This window comes from Lichenostomus cassidix, chromosome 1Aa (genome assembly GCF_008360975.1).
Source record: "Lichenostomus cassidix isolate B80296 chromosome 1Aa, HeHo_3.0, whole genome shotgun sequence".
Classification (NCBI taxonomy): Eukaryota; Metazoa; Chordata; class Aves; order Passeriformes; family Meliphagidae; genus Lichenostomus; species Lichenostomus cassidix.
This window is the reverse complement of record NC_139480.1, coordinates 47907601-47925550: the sequence shown is the minus strand read 5'-3', so window position 1 is coordinate 47925550 and position 17950 is coordinate 47907601. Positions and strand designations below refer to the sequence as shown.

Below are 17950 nucleotides of genomic sequence, written 5' to 3'. Positions count from 1 at the left end.
CAGCTATACAGATTTCAGCCAGACTGGCATGAGAACTACTTTGCTTCCCCACAATGATTCTGATAGCAGGAATTTTGAGGTGAGGTAGCTTATCAAGAGGCATACTACTAATTCCAAATTTCTTATTAAAAATACCAAAAAGACAGCAGATTACCTTCACACAGGGCACCTCATTTCAGTAAAGAGAGTATTTTCACTGAAATTTGCAGAATTGTTATTCGTTCTTTTCCAGTGGTGAGGTTCCAGTCTTTCATTTTCATCCTTTAACAAAGTATAATTACAGCTCATTGCACTTTTTCATTCTTACTTGTCCATGTAAATCCTACTTGCTGAAAGTCAACCAGTATCGAATTAAGGGCATTTTTCCTGCACTCTTAAAAGAAAGAATTTATGTAAAAGCTTTTTTTCTTATTCAAAAGATATTATCTGCAGAATTGTTTTACAATTTCATATTTAAAATTGACTCAATTGAGACTCCAAAAACAGGTGCCATTTTACAATTTGGTAATCTATTTCCTTCAGCATTTATGTCTTCTCCCAGACATTTTTGGTGTTAAACTGCCATGAAATTTTTCAATACTTCAAAGAGAAAACTGTTCTTCAGAACAACTCTACTGCCAGCTTAACAATGGACTGAGTAGGATTTAATCTGGATTTTATGGTCTAGGAATACTGACCAAGACTGTGCAAAAATAACATACACAGGTACATTAACTGGGACAACAGTTATGACTTTTAGGCTTTATGGTCTGGGAACATCGGTGGAAAAATAGATAAAGCCCATTTTTGAGAGGGCATAGCACTTCTGAAGCTTAGGGCAGTACCCCCTGTCTGCATGAAAATATGGTGTGAATTCACATATTCTCACAAGGAATGGGGAAATTTCATGCATTTCTGTGCAGCAAGCCCACTTTCTTGAGGCAGCTTGAGGTACTCAGCTTGAAAAACCAAGAGGTTATGTTCCTCCTATCCAGTCAGTATCTGCATTGAAAATTGTCAAGATTCAAAATAGCTGGATTCAAGAAGACAGAATGCCCACTCACTTGTAATATCCATTCCAGCAGTTCAGAGACCTCACCACCAGGTATTTTGGACAACATCACATCCTATGCCACAAACATATTTGAAGGTAAAGGAAAACCATGCTAAAATTGTTATTCCTTATGAATTATTTTAATGAACCAAATATGAAGTGACAAACACAGGTCAAGGAAAATAACACAAAACCAGCCCCACCAGCTGCTGACAGAAGGTAAAGATACAAGAATAGCTGAGGATGATTTGAGGGCAAACAAGAAAGCATAGTGAGAGATAATCATTCTTGCCAAGAATATCAACCGAATCCATTAATAGTTTCAATTTCATGTCAAGTGCTTAAATAAGGTCTCTGGTTTGTTTCTTAACACAGTGAGTCCACAGAACAATAGGGAATGGCAATCCCTGAATTTGTGGCAACAGGTCCTATAGAGTATATTCCAGGTTTCTCCGAATACTGGAGATAAAGGTGGCTAAAAAGAGAAGTAGAGAAAGTGAGGACCCTTAGTTACCCAGCCAGGTCTCAGAAATGGAATGTTTTCTAGACCCCATAATCTTTGGCATAGGTCCCTTCTCAATGTTTGCGCGAGTGCTTTAATCCCATGACTGTGAAGGTTGCAGCAGTCAGTTTCTCATACACCAGAAACATAAGAGCAGCAGTAAGGACTGTCTGCAGGAGCTTTGCTTCAAGGCCTTTGTAGAGTCCCACTAACCCAAAACGCCTAAGGAGGAGAAAAAAAAAAAAAAACAAACAGAAAAACAAGTATGAAGAGCTTTCTGTAAGTAAATCAGTACACTATAAAGAAAAATCAGTATCACAAATTAATAACAACTGTAGGAATCTTAAACCCATTCTTGATCTTGAGCCAACTATGTTGAAGAAAATGTTAAAGAGAAAATTCTGCAGAAATTTAAGGTCTTCTGTGCAAGAAACCTACTTCTTTTCAAGATCAGAGGTGAAATGAATTGGTATCCATATGTATCCTTGATACCACTTACTGTACAGACATTTAGGAGAATTTGGGTTTGTGGGCTTATTCTACAATATATTACAAACACCAGGTTGACTCAAATGTCAAGTTTAAGCGAGGCAAAAGGAAACAAAATCCAGATCCAGCAACATTTTCAAAATATTAGTAATACTCAAGTCTTCTATACCATGGTAGGAGAAATAAAATGGGAAAGCTCACCTCACTCTCTGTTGAAGAAGATAAAGAACATTTCTAAGACTGCCCAGTGTTCGGTTCTCTGGGTTCAACCTGTGGCGTCCAAACTGAAAAAAAGGAAGAGTGTTTTGCTGTACTATTTCCCCACTGTGCTTGACAGAGAACACAATACATGCATGAAATCTGGAGAGCCTATCCTAAACCTCTATAAACATTTTCCACATTACATGGCCATCAGCAGAGAACTGAGGTCAAAGCTCACACTGCAGGCTTTAAAACTGTACATACTACTGTAATTTGTTTTGGTTTCAAGATGGATACTAACAAAGGCCATTTTTCTTCTCTTTCAGTTGCTCTAGAGGAAGCAGTTTTCAAGATCTCAAAAGCATAATTTGCAGAGTCTTAGAAGGGATATGACTTTCAAAACAAGTTCTTTCTGGCTTTCTAAGTTTTCCCTTCACAAAGATTCAGACCCTCACACATCAGCCAACCATTACTACATTGAGATTGCATAGTTGAACACAAAATTTAGCTGCCCAGCAATGGTATTGGAGCAAACAGTTATGTGTGAACTGCTGTGGAACAATTCAAAATTGTTTGACTCACCTACCTGGCCTAAATAATATTTCTCTTTTACTCACTGGACTTGCTTATCCCCAAGCTGGTTTTCAGTAGGCATGACAGCTGCTGCTGTAGTTCTATGCCTCAAGAGTTAAACTAGCAATTTCAGCAATTCCTTTTCTAGCATTCATTGATACTTTGATACAGGTTGATAGTACTGTCAGCAAGCTGTAACCATGAATTATTAATATACAAGAGTTGGCACATTTGTACTTGTAACAGCACAGCCTAATAGCTTTTGAAGCCTGTATTAAGGTTCTGTGCTAAGAAAGGTGAACTTGAGCAACTGCATGTGGATGAGGTTTTTCTGAGAACTTGCTCAGGCAACCACTACTTCTTAGGTCTAAGAAATTACCATTGCCAGTAGGTAAAGTATGCCAGCTGATTTAGGCAGCTCAGAAATTTTAAGAAAACACTAGGATGACACAAGTTCCTTTACTACGTGTCTTACTATTACGTGGATGGAAACAGCAGCAACAGAATGCCAATGGAAATCTTCCTTTATTAGATAAATATGCGCTCAAAATCCACAATCTTCTTATCAGCAACTACTCATTTGGTACTGATAAATCAGTGTTAAGAATTATTGTCAAAGACTCAGACACACCCCCCACAAAAACTTCCTAACTCGCTTCCAAGTTACAGTGTCAGTCACTGCCCACATTACTCATAGGCTTCCACACTACACCACAATTAGGTGCTTCATCCTCCTCTTTTCTCCAGCACTGGACAATTTTTGTACTGCAGATAAAACTTGTTCATCAAGAGAGAAGAAAACCATTAATTTTTCACTAGGATGTTAACACTTCATATTTACTGCAGAAGATTTCCCAAGTGGACTAGCACTCTCTACAACAGAGAAAAGAGACTTTCGTTTTAAAGATAACTTTTAATGTTCTCAGTGATCCCAATGAACAGTATTGTTGTGTCTCCAGAGGCAAATTTAATTTATCTGCTGTTTACTGACACAAAGGCTAAAGAATAGTTTCACTGCACAATAATAACAGCAGTGTCACATAGTGTTAATGACTGAAAAGGAGAGAGACATACAAAACGGCAAGGCTGGAAGCTGCTACTGCTCATTCTATGACAGCAAGAAGAGACCTGTGCCAAAGAGTTGAAAGCAAAGGTGTGGAGACTTTATTACAAAGAACCCTAATAACTTTCAAAAAAGAGTAAGTTTCTAAAGGTTTAAGGTTAAAAAGAAACAAAAAACAACAAAGTCCTGTACTTCTACTTTGATGACAGAACTTAGTTATGATGTGTAAGTTTATAGGAATTATATTGAGCTTGTATTAGTTTGTGTGTAAATCTGCTAAAATCATTTCCAAAAAAAGCCTGCACCTATATATTTTTCTTTGCAAGGAGAATATTAGTTCTGAAAATACTAAGCCTTTATTCATAACATTTTCTTTTTTAACATCACTTAGTGTGAGCGACAAAAACATCAACTTGAACAATGCCAACTTTAGATTAGAACACATCGCAAAGTAAAGCAAGCCTGAACTGCACAGCACAGATGTCACAGATGCACATTTCTGCTATCCTCAACAGACGTGTTCAGGGCTCCTGGATATTCTTTCACAGAGTAAGGTGAATGAGGTCAGCCCTAGTGACTGCAGAACTAGAGACAGGGTCCTTGTGCTCCCCAGCATCACAGGGAGAGGATGGACTGCACTTTTTTTTTTTTTTAAACACTGTCATCAAGAGACAGAAGTATTTTATTCAAAAAGCTAAAAGGAGACAGAGAAAACATGAAGCCACAAGATGGTAACTTGTCTAGGAACCATGAAAAGGAATGAGGGCTGAAGCTGTTCTGTGGATGTAGCCTCATGACAGCTGCACTGCTGTGCAATGCTCAAGCTAAAACAGAGCACTCCCAACTTTCCTCCCAGCTCTCCTTCACACCAAAACACATCACAAATTAAAACCAGACTGATGTTGCAACTTATCAAAACAGAGCTATTTTTGCTTAAATGCTTTCCTGTATCTACCACTCCTGTAACAGAAGTCTGTTATTAGTTTAGCTACTGAGACACATCCAGGCTGTTAAAATAGGATAAGACATGGAAAAAAAGCACGAACTCAGCTGATCAAAAATTATGAAAACTTCAGAAAAGATGACTGCTGACAAAATTACACAGTAAATATACTGAAGTCTTCTTGCTTTGAAATATAACATCCTAACTATCTTTTTACAGACAATCAAGATACATTTATTCCACTCTAATTAGAGAGTTACAAATAATTACAAAACTTGCTTGAAAATTACTTTTTCCAGATGAACAATTAACAAGAAAATTCCCCTATTAGAGAAGTCTGAAAAGTGATACCCCTAGCATGGAAGGCTTATTTTCAATAATTAAACTAATTCTCAAAATTTGTCCAAGTTTTAGAAAATACACAGTGGCTTTACCATACAGGCAAGTTAAGGCTTCTCTTTACTTAGGAAAACATATTTCATGTGGAAATATTTAACTGTTACAAAAACATATTTTAAAGCATAGAAATTAAAGTACAATATGCTTATGCATAGCCAGATCTCCTTCCCTCCTTCCCCCCAGTTTTGTCTTGTGTCAGTATTACAACAATGCTGGTACACACTGAAGGTAGCAGTGTTATCCAGCATATATACAAATTGCAAGTAAGAATAAAGGTAAGTGTTTCCATTACCACTACAATTAGCCTACATGGCCAGGCAAGTGGTTAAAGATATTATTTATGAGGGAGCTCAGCTTCCCATGATGAATCACATTCTGAACAGTGACAAGGTCAGACCATCATCTGAACAACAAAGCCTGTGAATGGAACCTTTTTTTTTTTAATTATTACTATAGGTTACGTGGAAACAGAGTGGTTTTAGAAGACTTAATTTTAACTTCCCACTTGGCACATTTTTCATTTATATTCCAAGAAGTAAATGTACATTTTTTTAGTGTCTAAAAGCAGTACAATGCATCAGCTTCTGTGAGACACTGTACCAATACATTATGCTGGCAATCCTACCAGCTATTTGAAACAAATGTGCACCAGTATACCAAGTCTGATCAAAACCAAAGAGGAGAGACATTCTAATGAGTGACCTGCATTGGGCAAAATATCTCCCAAAACGATGGGTCCACTAACACAAATAAAAACAAGCCATGTGAACAAGGCCTGCATGGTGAGTCACAGGCAGAGTTATCCTGAAATTAAATCATTACTTACCCGCAGAATTGACTGTACTGTCTGCAGAGGATAAGTGAGGGTGGTGGCAACTGCTTTGGCTATTGCACCAATGACAAAAGCATCCAAAGATGTGAGCTGTTCAATAGATAAAGAACAGATTTACTTCCACATAGTACCAAAACAGCCAATTACCCATTTATATTTGGGGATTCTGTACTGCTACCAAATTATCTACGCATCTTTGGTGTACAGATTTCAGGAAATCTCAGGGTCTATGTCATTGGCCAACAGGAAAATAACAATGCAGACAGAAGCTAAGTTTGTTGATCAAAAAATGTATTGTGTATAATGTAACCAAGTAGATCCACCAGGAACAAATGGAATGCTACAACTGCAGTATTAACTAAAGACAGTAAAAAACCTAAGCCTCATTGATGATGCAAAATCTCATGTAAAAATAATCTCACTATGTCTCGAGGAAAAACAAGATGGCTTGGTAACACACTGGTATGACCTAACATTCTGAAATCACAAATTAACAGCAAAGCACAGCAGCTTAAAGATATGTTATGACATCACCAGAAAATGCAACACAAATGCTGTTCAGTTTGCTGGAACATAAAAGGAACATGAATTCAGCTGAGATGCTATATCTGATCTAGAGAAAAAAAAATAAAGAAAAAGAAGAGGTCTATAAAGCAAGGACACAAAAGTGATTTTAACTCTATTTAGAGAATCAGAAAAGTATGGTTGTAATGCTATGTTCTAGTGTCCATCCTTGGAAAAACTATATTGAAAAATTGAGGTCTTCATGAGAAAAAAAAATTATTTACTGCAAAAAGGATTAAAAGCAGACTTCAAAACAGTCTGTATGTAAATACTTATAAAAGATACATTAGAACTGAAATCTCTACTTTAAATTATGCAAACAAATGTGGACAAGAGGTGCAGTTTTATTTTTACAGGCAGAAGAAATAGTTACAGGAATCTCTTCCTTAGGAACATGAAAAATTCCCATCTCATTTCACGATGCTGGATCCTTTTCAGATACACTAATTAAAAAAAACACTCAAAAATACAAGAACCAAACCCAAATCTACATTCTGAATTTGTTCATGGGATGCATATCAAAGAACCTGTATTATAACAGAACATGTTCATCATCTGGCCTCAAAACATACTCACTTGCACCTGTTTTTTCAAAAGCTTTCGTTTAAAGCCTTCATAAAACATGAACTGTATGGCAGGGTTGAAGACCAGCAGCAAGGAGGGGAAAGTACCATTCCACAGAGCTAAGACTCCTTCATCCCGTATTATCTGGTGAAAGGCATCTGAGACAAAAGGTGGGGGAAGAAATCATTAAAATTTTGAGTACAAAACTCTAAATATGAAAGAGATGAGAAGTTACACTTCAAGCCTAACACTCAAAGTGTATAAAAATTCACTGCAGTCTTTTATGCAAGTATTTTTATCTTCCACTTTAATCCAGAAGTTAACAGAAAGGTAGTGACAAAGGAGGTTCTTGCTTGCATCACCATTAACATAAACAAAACTTATCATCTCCACAGACAGCACCTCTTTTTTGTTCTTTTACAAGTGTGGCATCAACATTAAGGTCTTCCAAACCTTCTTCAATAGTACAATAATATTTATTTGGTTAGTTGGCTTTAAAAGGAAGACAGCCTGAACATGTGAGTGATTAAGAGATTAAGGAGAGTGAAGTTTAATTTTCAGACTGTCTGTCCAAACTCACACTCCCAGCTATCACCTCACAGGGCTCACTACTGCTCCACTATCTGTATGATAACATATCTGCTCTTGCAAAAGGTATTTTAGCTACAGGAGTGCACACTGCAAACTCCTAATTACCATCAGAAATAGCCAAGTCAAGTTTCCTGTAACACTCAATGACTGCAAAGTAACAGGGTAGCACAGAGATTACAGGGTGAAATCAGTTATGTGAACAAAAGTCTTCAAAGTCCTTGATATATTTTGTTTCATGAACTTCTCTTTGGTTGAAGACAAGAGGTGCTTACCTATTATGCCTCTGTAATTGGTTGGTACAATGTCCTCATTTCTGAATTTTGCTCCTTGTAGCTTCAGGCGTGTGTTCACTACCCAGAGAGGAGTGGTCAAGAGTACATTCACTACTCCTAACACAAAACACAGCACACAGAAACTCAGCAAGAAACAGAAGATTTCAAATGTTTTCTTATCCCCCTTTCTCCCCCAATTCACATGCTACTGAAACTTCTGGTAGGAAGGAGGAAAAAAAGCAACACAACATATGGGAAAAGTAAATGATAATTTGTACCCTAATTCCTGTAGCAGTTGCTCCAAAATATAATTACATTAAATTTTACCACAGACATTAAAAAACCAAAACAAAACAAACAACAACAAAAAAAGCCCAGAGGCCTTTTTTACACTTTTTTTTTTTTTAAATCAGCTTGTTTCTATGCATTAGCATGAGCAACTGTCCCTGAAGAATACTACTGGCAAACACAAGGCCCACAGTAGTAACTTTTCACACTGGATTTCCTAGAAAAGTCACTAATATTATCATCCCTTCAAAGAAGGCATGGCAGCATCCTCATAAGAGGATGAATTAAAAAAGATTTAAAAAGGTCCCATTGGACCTGCACATATATAGGAACTTCCTATCACTTTCAGGTGACAACCCAAAAGCAAGTCTGAAAACTGGTACCCAAATGCTTACATTAAAATTTTTTTCTTACTCCAATTGAAATTATTTCAAAATTGGCATGAATCTTTTCCTCTGAAAAATGCCCAACTATCAGCTCTCCCTGCCACTTGTCTTCAGCACCTAAGTGATGATGCTTAGATACCTGGTGGGCACCACACCAGACACAAATATCATACCAAGCCACAAGAGCACTGTGTTTTGTGCCAGAATTCACAACAGGAACAGTTTATACATCCCCTCAGGAGGTGGGGAGGACACTGAGGAACAATCAGAAAGAAGCAGCTCTGCATACAGTGGGAGATATGAGCACTCAGGGTGAACTCCAGAGAATTTCATAAAGAAAATCATTAGATAGAATATACCAAAAATACATTTTTGATAAAATGGAGATTTTAAAGTATTACCTGCAACCACTCCAAGAACCAAATCTTTTCCAGTGGTTGAATGCTGACCTTTGACCCAGAGGGCTTTAAGACTATTAAATGTATAAAAATAAACAAAATTGGAGCAGCAAAGGCTGGAGATAACAGGGAACCATCCTCGATATGGTGCCAACCTAATGGAGAGCAAAAAGTCACAGTAAGGATCAGCAAAATGTGATCTGGCTGATTTTATGTGACAGTGAAGGATGCCAGAGATACAATAAAGTACCAGCCAGAGAGATCTTTATCAACAGTGGTAACAATGCATACTTAATTCCTGAGTAAGGAAAAAAGTATCTGGATTCTCACACAAAATTTAAAAACTGAAGACTAGTTACAGAAATTAATATACTCCACCAAGGACAGTTTTGCAAAGGATGCAACCTGGGCCACAAGATACACAGATGGTAAGAATTTTTAACAAATACCTTACAGTAAAATCTAGGGCAAATCAGTCAGGTAAGTGAGAAAAAGGCATTACCTAGTTAAATTTAACTAGATTTATCACAGATAAAAAACTGAATACTATCTAAATCTGTCTTGATTTAGGAGTGATTTCACAACAGCTGGCTAACAAAACTCCCTTCTCTGACAGGCCTGATGATCCTGTAAAACAGGGACACCTCAACAGCTGTCCTACATTCCCAACATGTTCTACAACACATCCAAAAAAAGGTAATGATACACACCTCCACTGGAGTTGCACAGAACAGGTAGAGAGCTGGTATCATGTTAAAAGCATAAGAAATTTCCCCAACAGCAGTAATTATGGAGGCCCTTTAGTATTCATTAAAATGCTGGGAGTACATAGAATTTAAGAATCTCCAGTAAGACTGTAAAAGATGCAAGGCTGGTAAACGCAGCATCCGACTTTTCTTAAAATGTAAATGCTACTTTTTCATCTCAAATCCATCAAGTGCTTCTCCCTCCCATGTAGTTGGGAACATACCTTATTATTAAGACTGTTTTTGAAGTTACAGGCTTAGCTAACCATACAGACACAAGTACAAATTAACTGACTATGCAGTTATTTGTAAACCAAATTAAAACAGTTCTTGTATTATCTGTGTCTTCTGTGCTGGAGAAGAAAGGGAGAAACATCCTCTAGGGATCATGTCCTCTAACAGAGAGTGTTAATTTGGGCTTGCTTGATTTATTAAGAATGACTTCTGATGATTTTCAAATGAAACACCTTGCAGTACAAAACATGAAACTAAACCAAAACCCATGAGTTTATTTTAATGACTTAAGTTGTCAGTAGTAGCGTCAATTATTCACTGCAATCTTGAGAAAAACCTGGTGTACACTAGTGAACACCTTTCAGAACACCTAGAAAAGGATGGAAGTGCAAGGGAAAAAAGCAAAGTTGTTTGATAAACTTCTGCAGGAAGACCTTTAGCTAACCCGATTTGCTTTATCTACACAAGAAAAGCAGTGAAGTCTACAAAAGTATGATAATGAGAGAAGACTCTACCAGCTAATGTGAACAAAATGTTTATGATCTCATATCACATTTCAAATTCGTTGTTGTTTTGGCTTTTTTTGTTACTTGAGACAAATCTCAAAAATTAGTACCATTGCTTAGCCAGGCCTTCCCATACCTTTGGAAGAAGCAATGTTTCTCTTTTGCCAGAGTTACTGATTTCCCTGTTTCACAAGAAAAGTAGGTTGACCACTTCTGCAGTCTTTCCACTTCAGTTAACTTCTTAATTTTTCTTTTTTACTTTTTTCTTTCCTTTTTTTTTTTAATTGGATTTTACTTGCCACCCTCCCATGACAGAGGTAATGCAGGAATGTGAACAGGAGAGATCAGCTGGCAGAGAACTCCTCATGCATACAACTGCCCAAGTTCAAAGGTGGCACAGCATTATGGGCCAAGTTAAACTTTTTTTAGCTTTAATGTCCTGGAAGGTCTAGTCTACTCAGGAGTTCCAGGGATTCAGTTAGGAAAATAGTTCTAACAAGGACAGGCATACAACTGTTTTTCCCAACTAGCTCAGCTCAGACTATGACAAATATAAAGCACAGCACTGCTGAAAGTTAACTGCTTTTAGATAGATCTTGAATCCCAGCAGCACAAAGTGTCATGTGTTGTTTACTTCTACATGCTTAGGAGGAGAAAAAACATTCCATCTGGGAAACATGCCTCAATTCTCTTCTTCACAGTGCCTCAGTTGTCCAGGAGTTTCATCCTGGTTAGAAGAAATTGACACACCCAAGAATCCAGGCAGACAAAGCTGGTTGATCAGGTATATGAAGGTACATTTGCATTTCTGAGGAGGCACAGCTACCTCACTAATGAAGGCACAGTTACATCACTGAACAGATCAATTGCATAAGGTGCTCAAGAAAGTTAATCCCAGTCAGCTAAAGATGAACACATAAGATTATGCAAGTCATATCACACTTGTGTGAAGACATTTCAATTTGGAATAAAAATCTGTCCACACAGATACAGGCTAAGTGTTCCACTTTAAAAGCATAATCAAATTAGTTTTAGAGCTTGTCCACAAGAAGACAAGCAGAAAATTACTATCTACTCACAGGCCTTCTTCTTTGATTATTTCCAAAAGGACTGCTGGTGTTGTCTTTGACTTCCGCTTCTCATCAACTGGAAAACAGAAGAATCAAACTTTTAGATTATTCAAATTTTTAGCACTCTTTTTCAAATCCTTGTCCTTGCAATTCTGAATATATCCTACAAGCATAAGTTTCTTCTTCCTCATAAAGAAAGAAATTCCCTATTTCTCCTTATTTTCATTTGCTAGGTAAGACTACTTCCTTTTTTTATTCTTCCCCGGACTAGCAGGTTTTGTTGTGCTCCAGAGTATCTGTAATTACCAGTTCCTAACAGTTGTGATATGAACTGAAGGCAGATACCCCTTAGGTAGAGGACTAAAATCAGGCCTGCCTAATTGCTCTCAAAATTATTCCTTGGACACCAGACTAGCACCAGTAGCAGAGCAATCTCCAACAGTTCATCTGCAAACAGCTAAGCCTTAGCAAAACAGGCTCCTCCTGCACTGAAAGCTGTTAATTTCTCAACCACATACTTCTGATGACCTGGCTGATGATCTCCCTCCAGTCCTTAATAGAGCTTTAGTCATGGCACTAAAATCCTTGGTGTTCTGTAACTTTTGATTAGAAGATAGAGTGTTAGAACAACAGTTTATACCTGCATCTGCATTTTTGTAAATATTGGATATTTCTAATCCCAGTTCTAACCCTGACTTTTCCCTTTAAACTATCCTCAGGAATAATTCTAGACTTGTGTTTCATGATATTGCCCCTCCATTTTGAAGTGTTCTCGGCAGGCAAAAACAACAACACACAAATATCATCCTGTGCAATCTCAATCTTTGTTTTTCTCTTCAGTCTTAGATAATCATTTAAAAGCCGTGTCTATCCACAGATCACACAGCCTTTTCAGCTAATTAAAAGGTTGCCCAACTTTCAAAAGGAGGAAATAGCTTCAACTGGAAAAATGGTGTTAGTGTTAGACAGGTAAGATTCCTGTTTGTGTCAAACACTCCCCTTACAACCACCCTTACAAGTGCCCAGGCCAAGATGAACAGAAACACCATTGTACAAAGAAACTAGATTTTGACACTTACCCTGAAGTCTAAGCCTAGCTGTATCCAAAGGAAAAAATACAGTCATTGCAGTCATACTGCCCTGAAAAACAAAATAAACTGGCTATATAGTGTATCAGTGGCTCATACAGTGCCTGCTAGACTCTTTGTAGCCCTTCACTTCTCACCCAGAAACCAGTCTGCTGAGCAAGTTTAAAAAGGGGATAAACTCCACACATAGCAATGCATTTTTTTGGTCCCATACTTACAAATGAGGGTTTTGTTGGTTTTTTTTCTTGCATTAGATCAAGCTAAAATTAAAACCATTAAAAGCTCTTTGCCAAAGGAGAAAGTTTTTGAAATCTGAGAGTTGATCTAGTGGACATCACAAGACAAACATATTGCACTTTCTCTGCCTCCCATTAGCCTCAACATCCAATTTCTAGCTTATAAAAAAAAAAAGAAAGAAAAAAAAAGACACACAAGGAACAATAATCTTGTTTTGACATAAGAAAACAGTGACCAAACAGAAACTTTTGTTCATTGAAGAGCTGACAGTACATTTTTCCAGGACTTACTCTAGGTTTGCACTAAATTCCAGTTTTAACAATAAAGATCTGCCTACCAAGACACCCCCAGTGGCACAAATTACATATGATTACAAATTAAATTATGACCTAGATGTCACCAGATTTAATTCTTGTGAATACAATGCCCTCTTCACTTCCTGTGTGATCCAACCATTAAAGCCTCTAACTGGAAAAGCTATCATACACCATTCTTTACAAAAGGGTTAAATACGTATTTGCAAACACCCCTATCTTCCATACAAGCAGCTGTTCCTTCTCTCCCTACCATCACTCACCTTCTTTATTTTTTAATACTCTAGCAATAATATTGTACAGCTTCTGGAAAAGAAGTCTAGCAACAACAACAACAAAAAGCCATGCAAACTGTTTAAATGGTGGGGTCGCCTGGGATTCAGCAAGTGACTCAATGCTGTGTTCAAAGCACAGTGCACAGTGTGACTTGAGCTCTTCTAGATATGTCTTATCCCATACATTTAAGTGAACTTTGCCTCTGGAAATACTCCAGCTCCTGAGCAGGCTGCTTGGACCTACCTCTACAACCAGCAGCTGAGGATTATTTTTCCAGTGATGTTTCCAACACTAAACCAACTCTGGGTTGAAGTTTTAACCAGACTTCAATTTCTCCAGTTTTCATAACACCAGGTAGCCTATGAAAGGAAAGTCTTGGCCACAATTACCTGGTTATTTTAACCCGTTTAGTTTGGGCTCTTGCCAAAACAGCTGGTTCTGCTCTCCCATGTACTTGTCCTGTGTCTGCTCGCTCTCAGTACCTGCCATGTATCCTGCTGAACAGCAAGTTGGATTAATGAACAGATCTGACTGAAAATTTGTAAGAAATATATCTCAGAAGGTCAGTGCCAGCACAAAAAAGTGCCAGAAAGAGCTGTAATATACCTCCCAATCAGAGGTGCATTACTGTAATTTTGAAGGCAGCCTCAAAACACAGTTACACCTATGCACAGAACAAGACTGCAGAGTCACTACAACTTCCAGCCTTCCCCTGCTCAATTCATCCTGCTTCCATCCTCCCAAAGTGAGAATTATCCTGGACCCTACTCTCAATGCAATGCACCACATAGCAGCAACACACACACACTTGCACTCAAAATTAGAAAATAGAAAGGAGGAGGTAGTTGGGCTAGTATCACACAGGACAAACAGGTGGACAGAAGACACAGAATAGCCTGTTTCAGTTGTAAAGGATTTGCAATAATCATCTAGTCCTGCTGCCCCCCTGCTTCAGGGCTGACTGAAAGCTAAAGCACATTTTTAAGCATATTTTCCAAATGCCTCTTAAACACTGACAGACTTGGGGCATCAACCACCTCTTTAAGAAGCTTGTTCCAGTGTTTGACTGTCAAACTGGCTTAAAACTTACATGGAATTATAGTTCAAGAGAATGTCATGAGATAACTAAGCTGACCTAACAGAACACTGCACATAAAAACCACTTTGTACTCTCTCCCCTCCTGTTGCTAAATTGAGGGAAATAGAAAAGCCAAGTTACTTTTCTCCTGGGTTTACAAATGGAACAACTCAATTACATGATGAGGAGGCGCCCAGAAGACAGGATTCCATGGCTAAAAGGAAGGAAAAGAGGGATGAGCAGGACCAGTCCTTTCCCCAACAACAAAAGCCCTTGAGGTGGACTTGGATTCCTTGCTGAATTGCACTTGAGACCAGCAGGTAAAGTTAGTTATACTACTGCTTGCAGGAACAGATGCTGCCATGTTTTACCCTGCACTGCTGGAAGGGTGAGGCTCCACTGTCAGCCTTCCCACCACCTCCCTGTCAGCACTGCATCTCGGTAGTTTGCCAAGTCTCATTACCACTGAATAATCACAGGGACAAGTACAGACTGGTTCATGTAATCCCAGCCTCTTGGTCAACTGTATTTGCACCCCTGACTCCTTCAATCTGCGGCATAACTTCCTGGGCACCTACAGGATTACGCACACACAGAAACTAATCTGGCTGAAAAACAACTTTTTCCACTGGGCTACTTCTCCAGTCACATCAGTTCACTGACCAGTCACAGCACCAGATAAACAACTGTGCAGTAGCCAAGAGGTGGCCAGAACAAATGGCCTGAGGTGACTGCAGTCAAGATGATGTGTGCAGGACCACAGCCTGAAGCTTGGGTTTATAAAAAGTAGTAATAACAAAAATTTCAAGTACTATTTTTCAGCCAATATTCAGCCAACAAAGCAGCCTAACTGCTGCTATAGTACTCCTATGAAATTCTCATCCCTGTAGCTTTAGCAACAGGAAGGTTACATTTTAGCTACATGCAAAGTCAAATAATACTTCCATAATTCAACTGAAGTTCACAGGAAATCAAGCAATGTTGTTTGTTTTTTTCTACAAAACTATTCCTTCATTTCAAATTTGACTTGGTTGCCTAGAAGGTATATGAGCTTTCCGTATATTAGAATACAAATAGAATTATCACGTTGTGGTCTGACATGTGCTTCTGACGCGTTACTTCAACACAGTTCTGGGTTTATGGCTGGATTTATAAGTTTGGTTCACACCACAAGTTTTGTTCAGGGGCACAACCAGCAATCTGTATTTGATGTGAGAAGCTAACAGCAAGGTATAGAAACTATTACTGACTTCTGTAGAATCCAGCAAAAGGAGCATGGATTCTATTTCAATAATGAGATCATTTGAGAGAGTTCCACTTTTTAAAAGTGGAAACAAAATCCCCACCGCCTTTGATGTTTAAATAAGCAGACTTAAAACAATTTAAAGAACAGACAAAAATCTTATGTTTATTTATAACAAAACCAAAACATCCCTTAGAGTCTTCTTTTTCCTGTTAGAATCAGCCTTTACAAGAGAATCACTGAATTGTCATGGTTGGAAGAGACCTCTGGAGATCACCCAGTCCAACCCCCCTGCCAAAGCAGTGTCACCTAGAGCAGGTGACACAGGAATGCATCCAGGCGCGTTTTGAATGTCTCCAGAGAGGGAGACTCCATCACCTCCCTGGGCAGCCTGTTACAGGGTTTACTGTTTAGTAACATTTAGCGACTTTCATCCTCTGGGAGACATGAAGAGTTCTTTCTATCCAACAGCATGCCCAACCCAGCATGCTACATGCGTTAAAATCCTTAATCTGTTGCAAGTAGAAGGCTGATTTGGTATTTAGAGCTAGCACTCTGAAAGCAAAAATCCAAGGGCTGCGCATACTAGGAAATCTATATAAATGCGACTTTTTAATTTACAAGCGTCATATAAAAAATTAAATCCAGTCACCTGCACAATCCTCTAGCTGCACTGCACTCGTTTTCCATTTGGATTAACACCTAATGGGCTGCCTCACCCTTCACAACTCCTAAGCACTTGAGGCCGTGGCAGGAGGACGATCCTTGGCACAGCTCTGGGCTCACCCAGCTGAGGTGCTGCCGCTCCGCCTGAGCTTCTGGCAGGCTTACATTTCACCGCTGAGGTGATGCCCAGCTCCCGGGTCTCTGAGGGGCACCCTGCAGCTCCCGGCTTTCAGAGGGGCACCCTGCAGCTCCCGGCTGTCTGAGGGGCACCCTGCAGCTCCCGGCTGTCTGAGGGGCACCCTGCAGCTCCCGGCTGTCTGAGGGGCACCCTGCAGCTCCCGGCTGTCTGAGGGGCACCCTGCAGCTCCCGGCTGTCTGAGGGGCACCCTGCACCTCCCGGCTTCCTGAGGGGCACCCTGCAGCTCCCGGCTTCCTGAGGGGCACCCTGCAGCTCCCGGCTGTCTGAGGGGCACCCTGCAGCTCCCGGCTGTCTGAGGGGCACCCTGCACCTCCCGGCTGTCCGAGGGGCACCCTACAGCTCCCGCTCCCTCAGAGAAGGCTCGGGCTGCTCCGGCCCAGCGCCCGTCCCCCGGCCCGCCCCGGCCGAACAAAGGCTGCCGGCGGCCCGCGCCCCCCGCCAGGCCGCTCCGCCCGCTGGGCCCTCAGCCCCTCGCCCGCTCGCTCACCACGGCCCCGGACACGGCGTGCACCAGGCTCTCGTAGGAGGCGACGGACGACATCGCGGCGGCTCTCGGGGGCTGCTGGTGCAGCTGCTCCGCCGCCCGGCCCGGCGGCCCCTCAGCTCCGGCCGGCTCTGCGCTGCCGCGCGCCGCCCCCGCCATGGCAGCCGCCCTGTCACGTGCCGCTGGCCCCGCCCCGCGTGAGCCCCGCGCGGGGAGCAGGCTGAGGCGGCTGGGAGCGGCTGGGATCGGCTGGGAGGCTTCGCGGGAAAATAGAGAATTATCCGGGAAACGCGTTGTTGTTCCTTCCTCTGTAACTGTAATAGTGTCTTTTCTCTCCGCTAGCAGCTTCGCTTCTCTTCGAGAAGAGGCGATGGAGCGGGGATCTCATCGGTGGCCATCAGCGCCTGAAGGGAGGCAGGTAAGGGGATGGAGCCCGGCTCTGCTCTGCGGTGCCACGCAACAGGCCAAGAGGCAATGGGCAGAAACTGAGGCACTGAAGTTCCACCTGAACGTGAGGAAGAACTTCTTCACTATGCAGTGACCGCACACTGAACAGGTTGCCCAGAAAGGTTGTGGAGTCTCTCTCACTGGAGACAGTCAAGAACCCTCTGGACACAATCTTGTGCCATATTTAATAGCAGCAGTGCCGAGTTTGTGGTGGGTTTGGGGGGGGGGTTTGTTGTTTCTTGGGATTTTTTTTTTTTTAGCAAT

General features: G+C 40.4%; 1 protein-coding gene across 1 annotated transcript; it reads right to left on the bottom strand.

The window, feature by feature from the left end:
• Nucleotides 1-1151: 1151 nt before the first annotated feature.
• Nucleotides 1152-17421, bottom strand: SLC25A17 (solute carrier family 25 member 17). The gene is made up of 9 exons (XM_085048682.1): nt 17243-17421; nt 12734-12794; nt 11664-11730; nt 9102-9253; nt 8027-8143; nt 7176-7321; nt 6030-6125; nt 2226-2308; nt 1152-1757 (listed from the first exon to the last, which is right to left on the bottom strand). The coding sequence occupies exons 1-9, from the start codon at nt 17396-17398 to the stop codon at nt 1610-1612; spliced, it is 1026 nt and encodes a 341-aa protein (XP_084904808.1). The 5' UTR covers nt 17399-17421; the 3' UTR covers nt 1152-1609.
• Between the last annotated feature and the right edge of the window lie 529 nt (nt 17422-17950).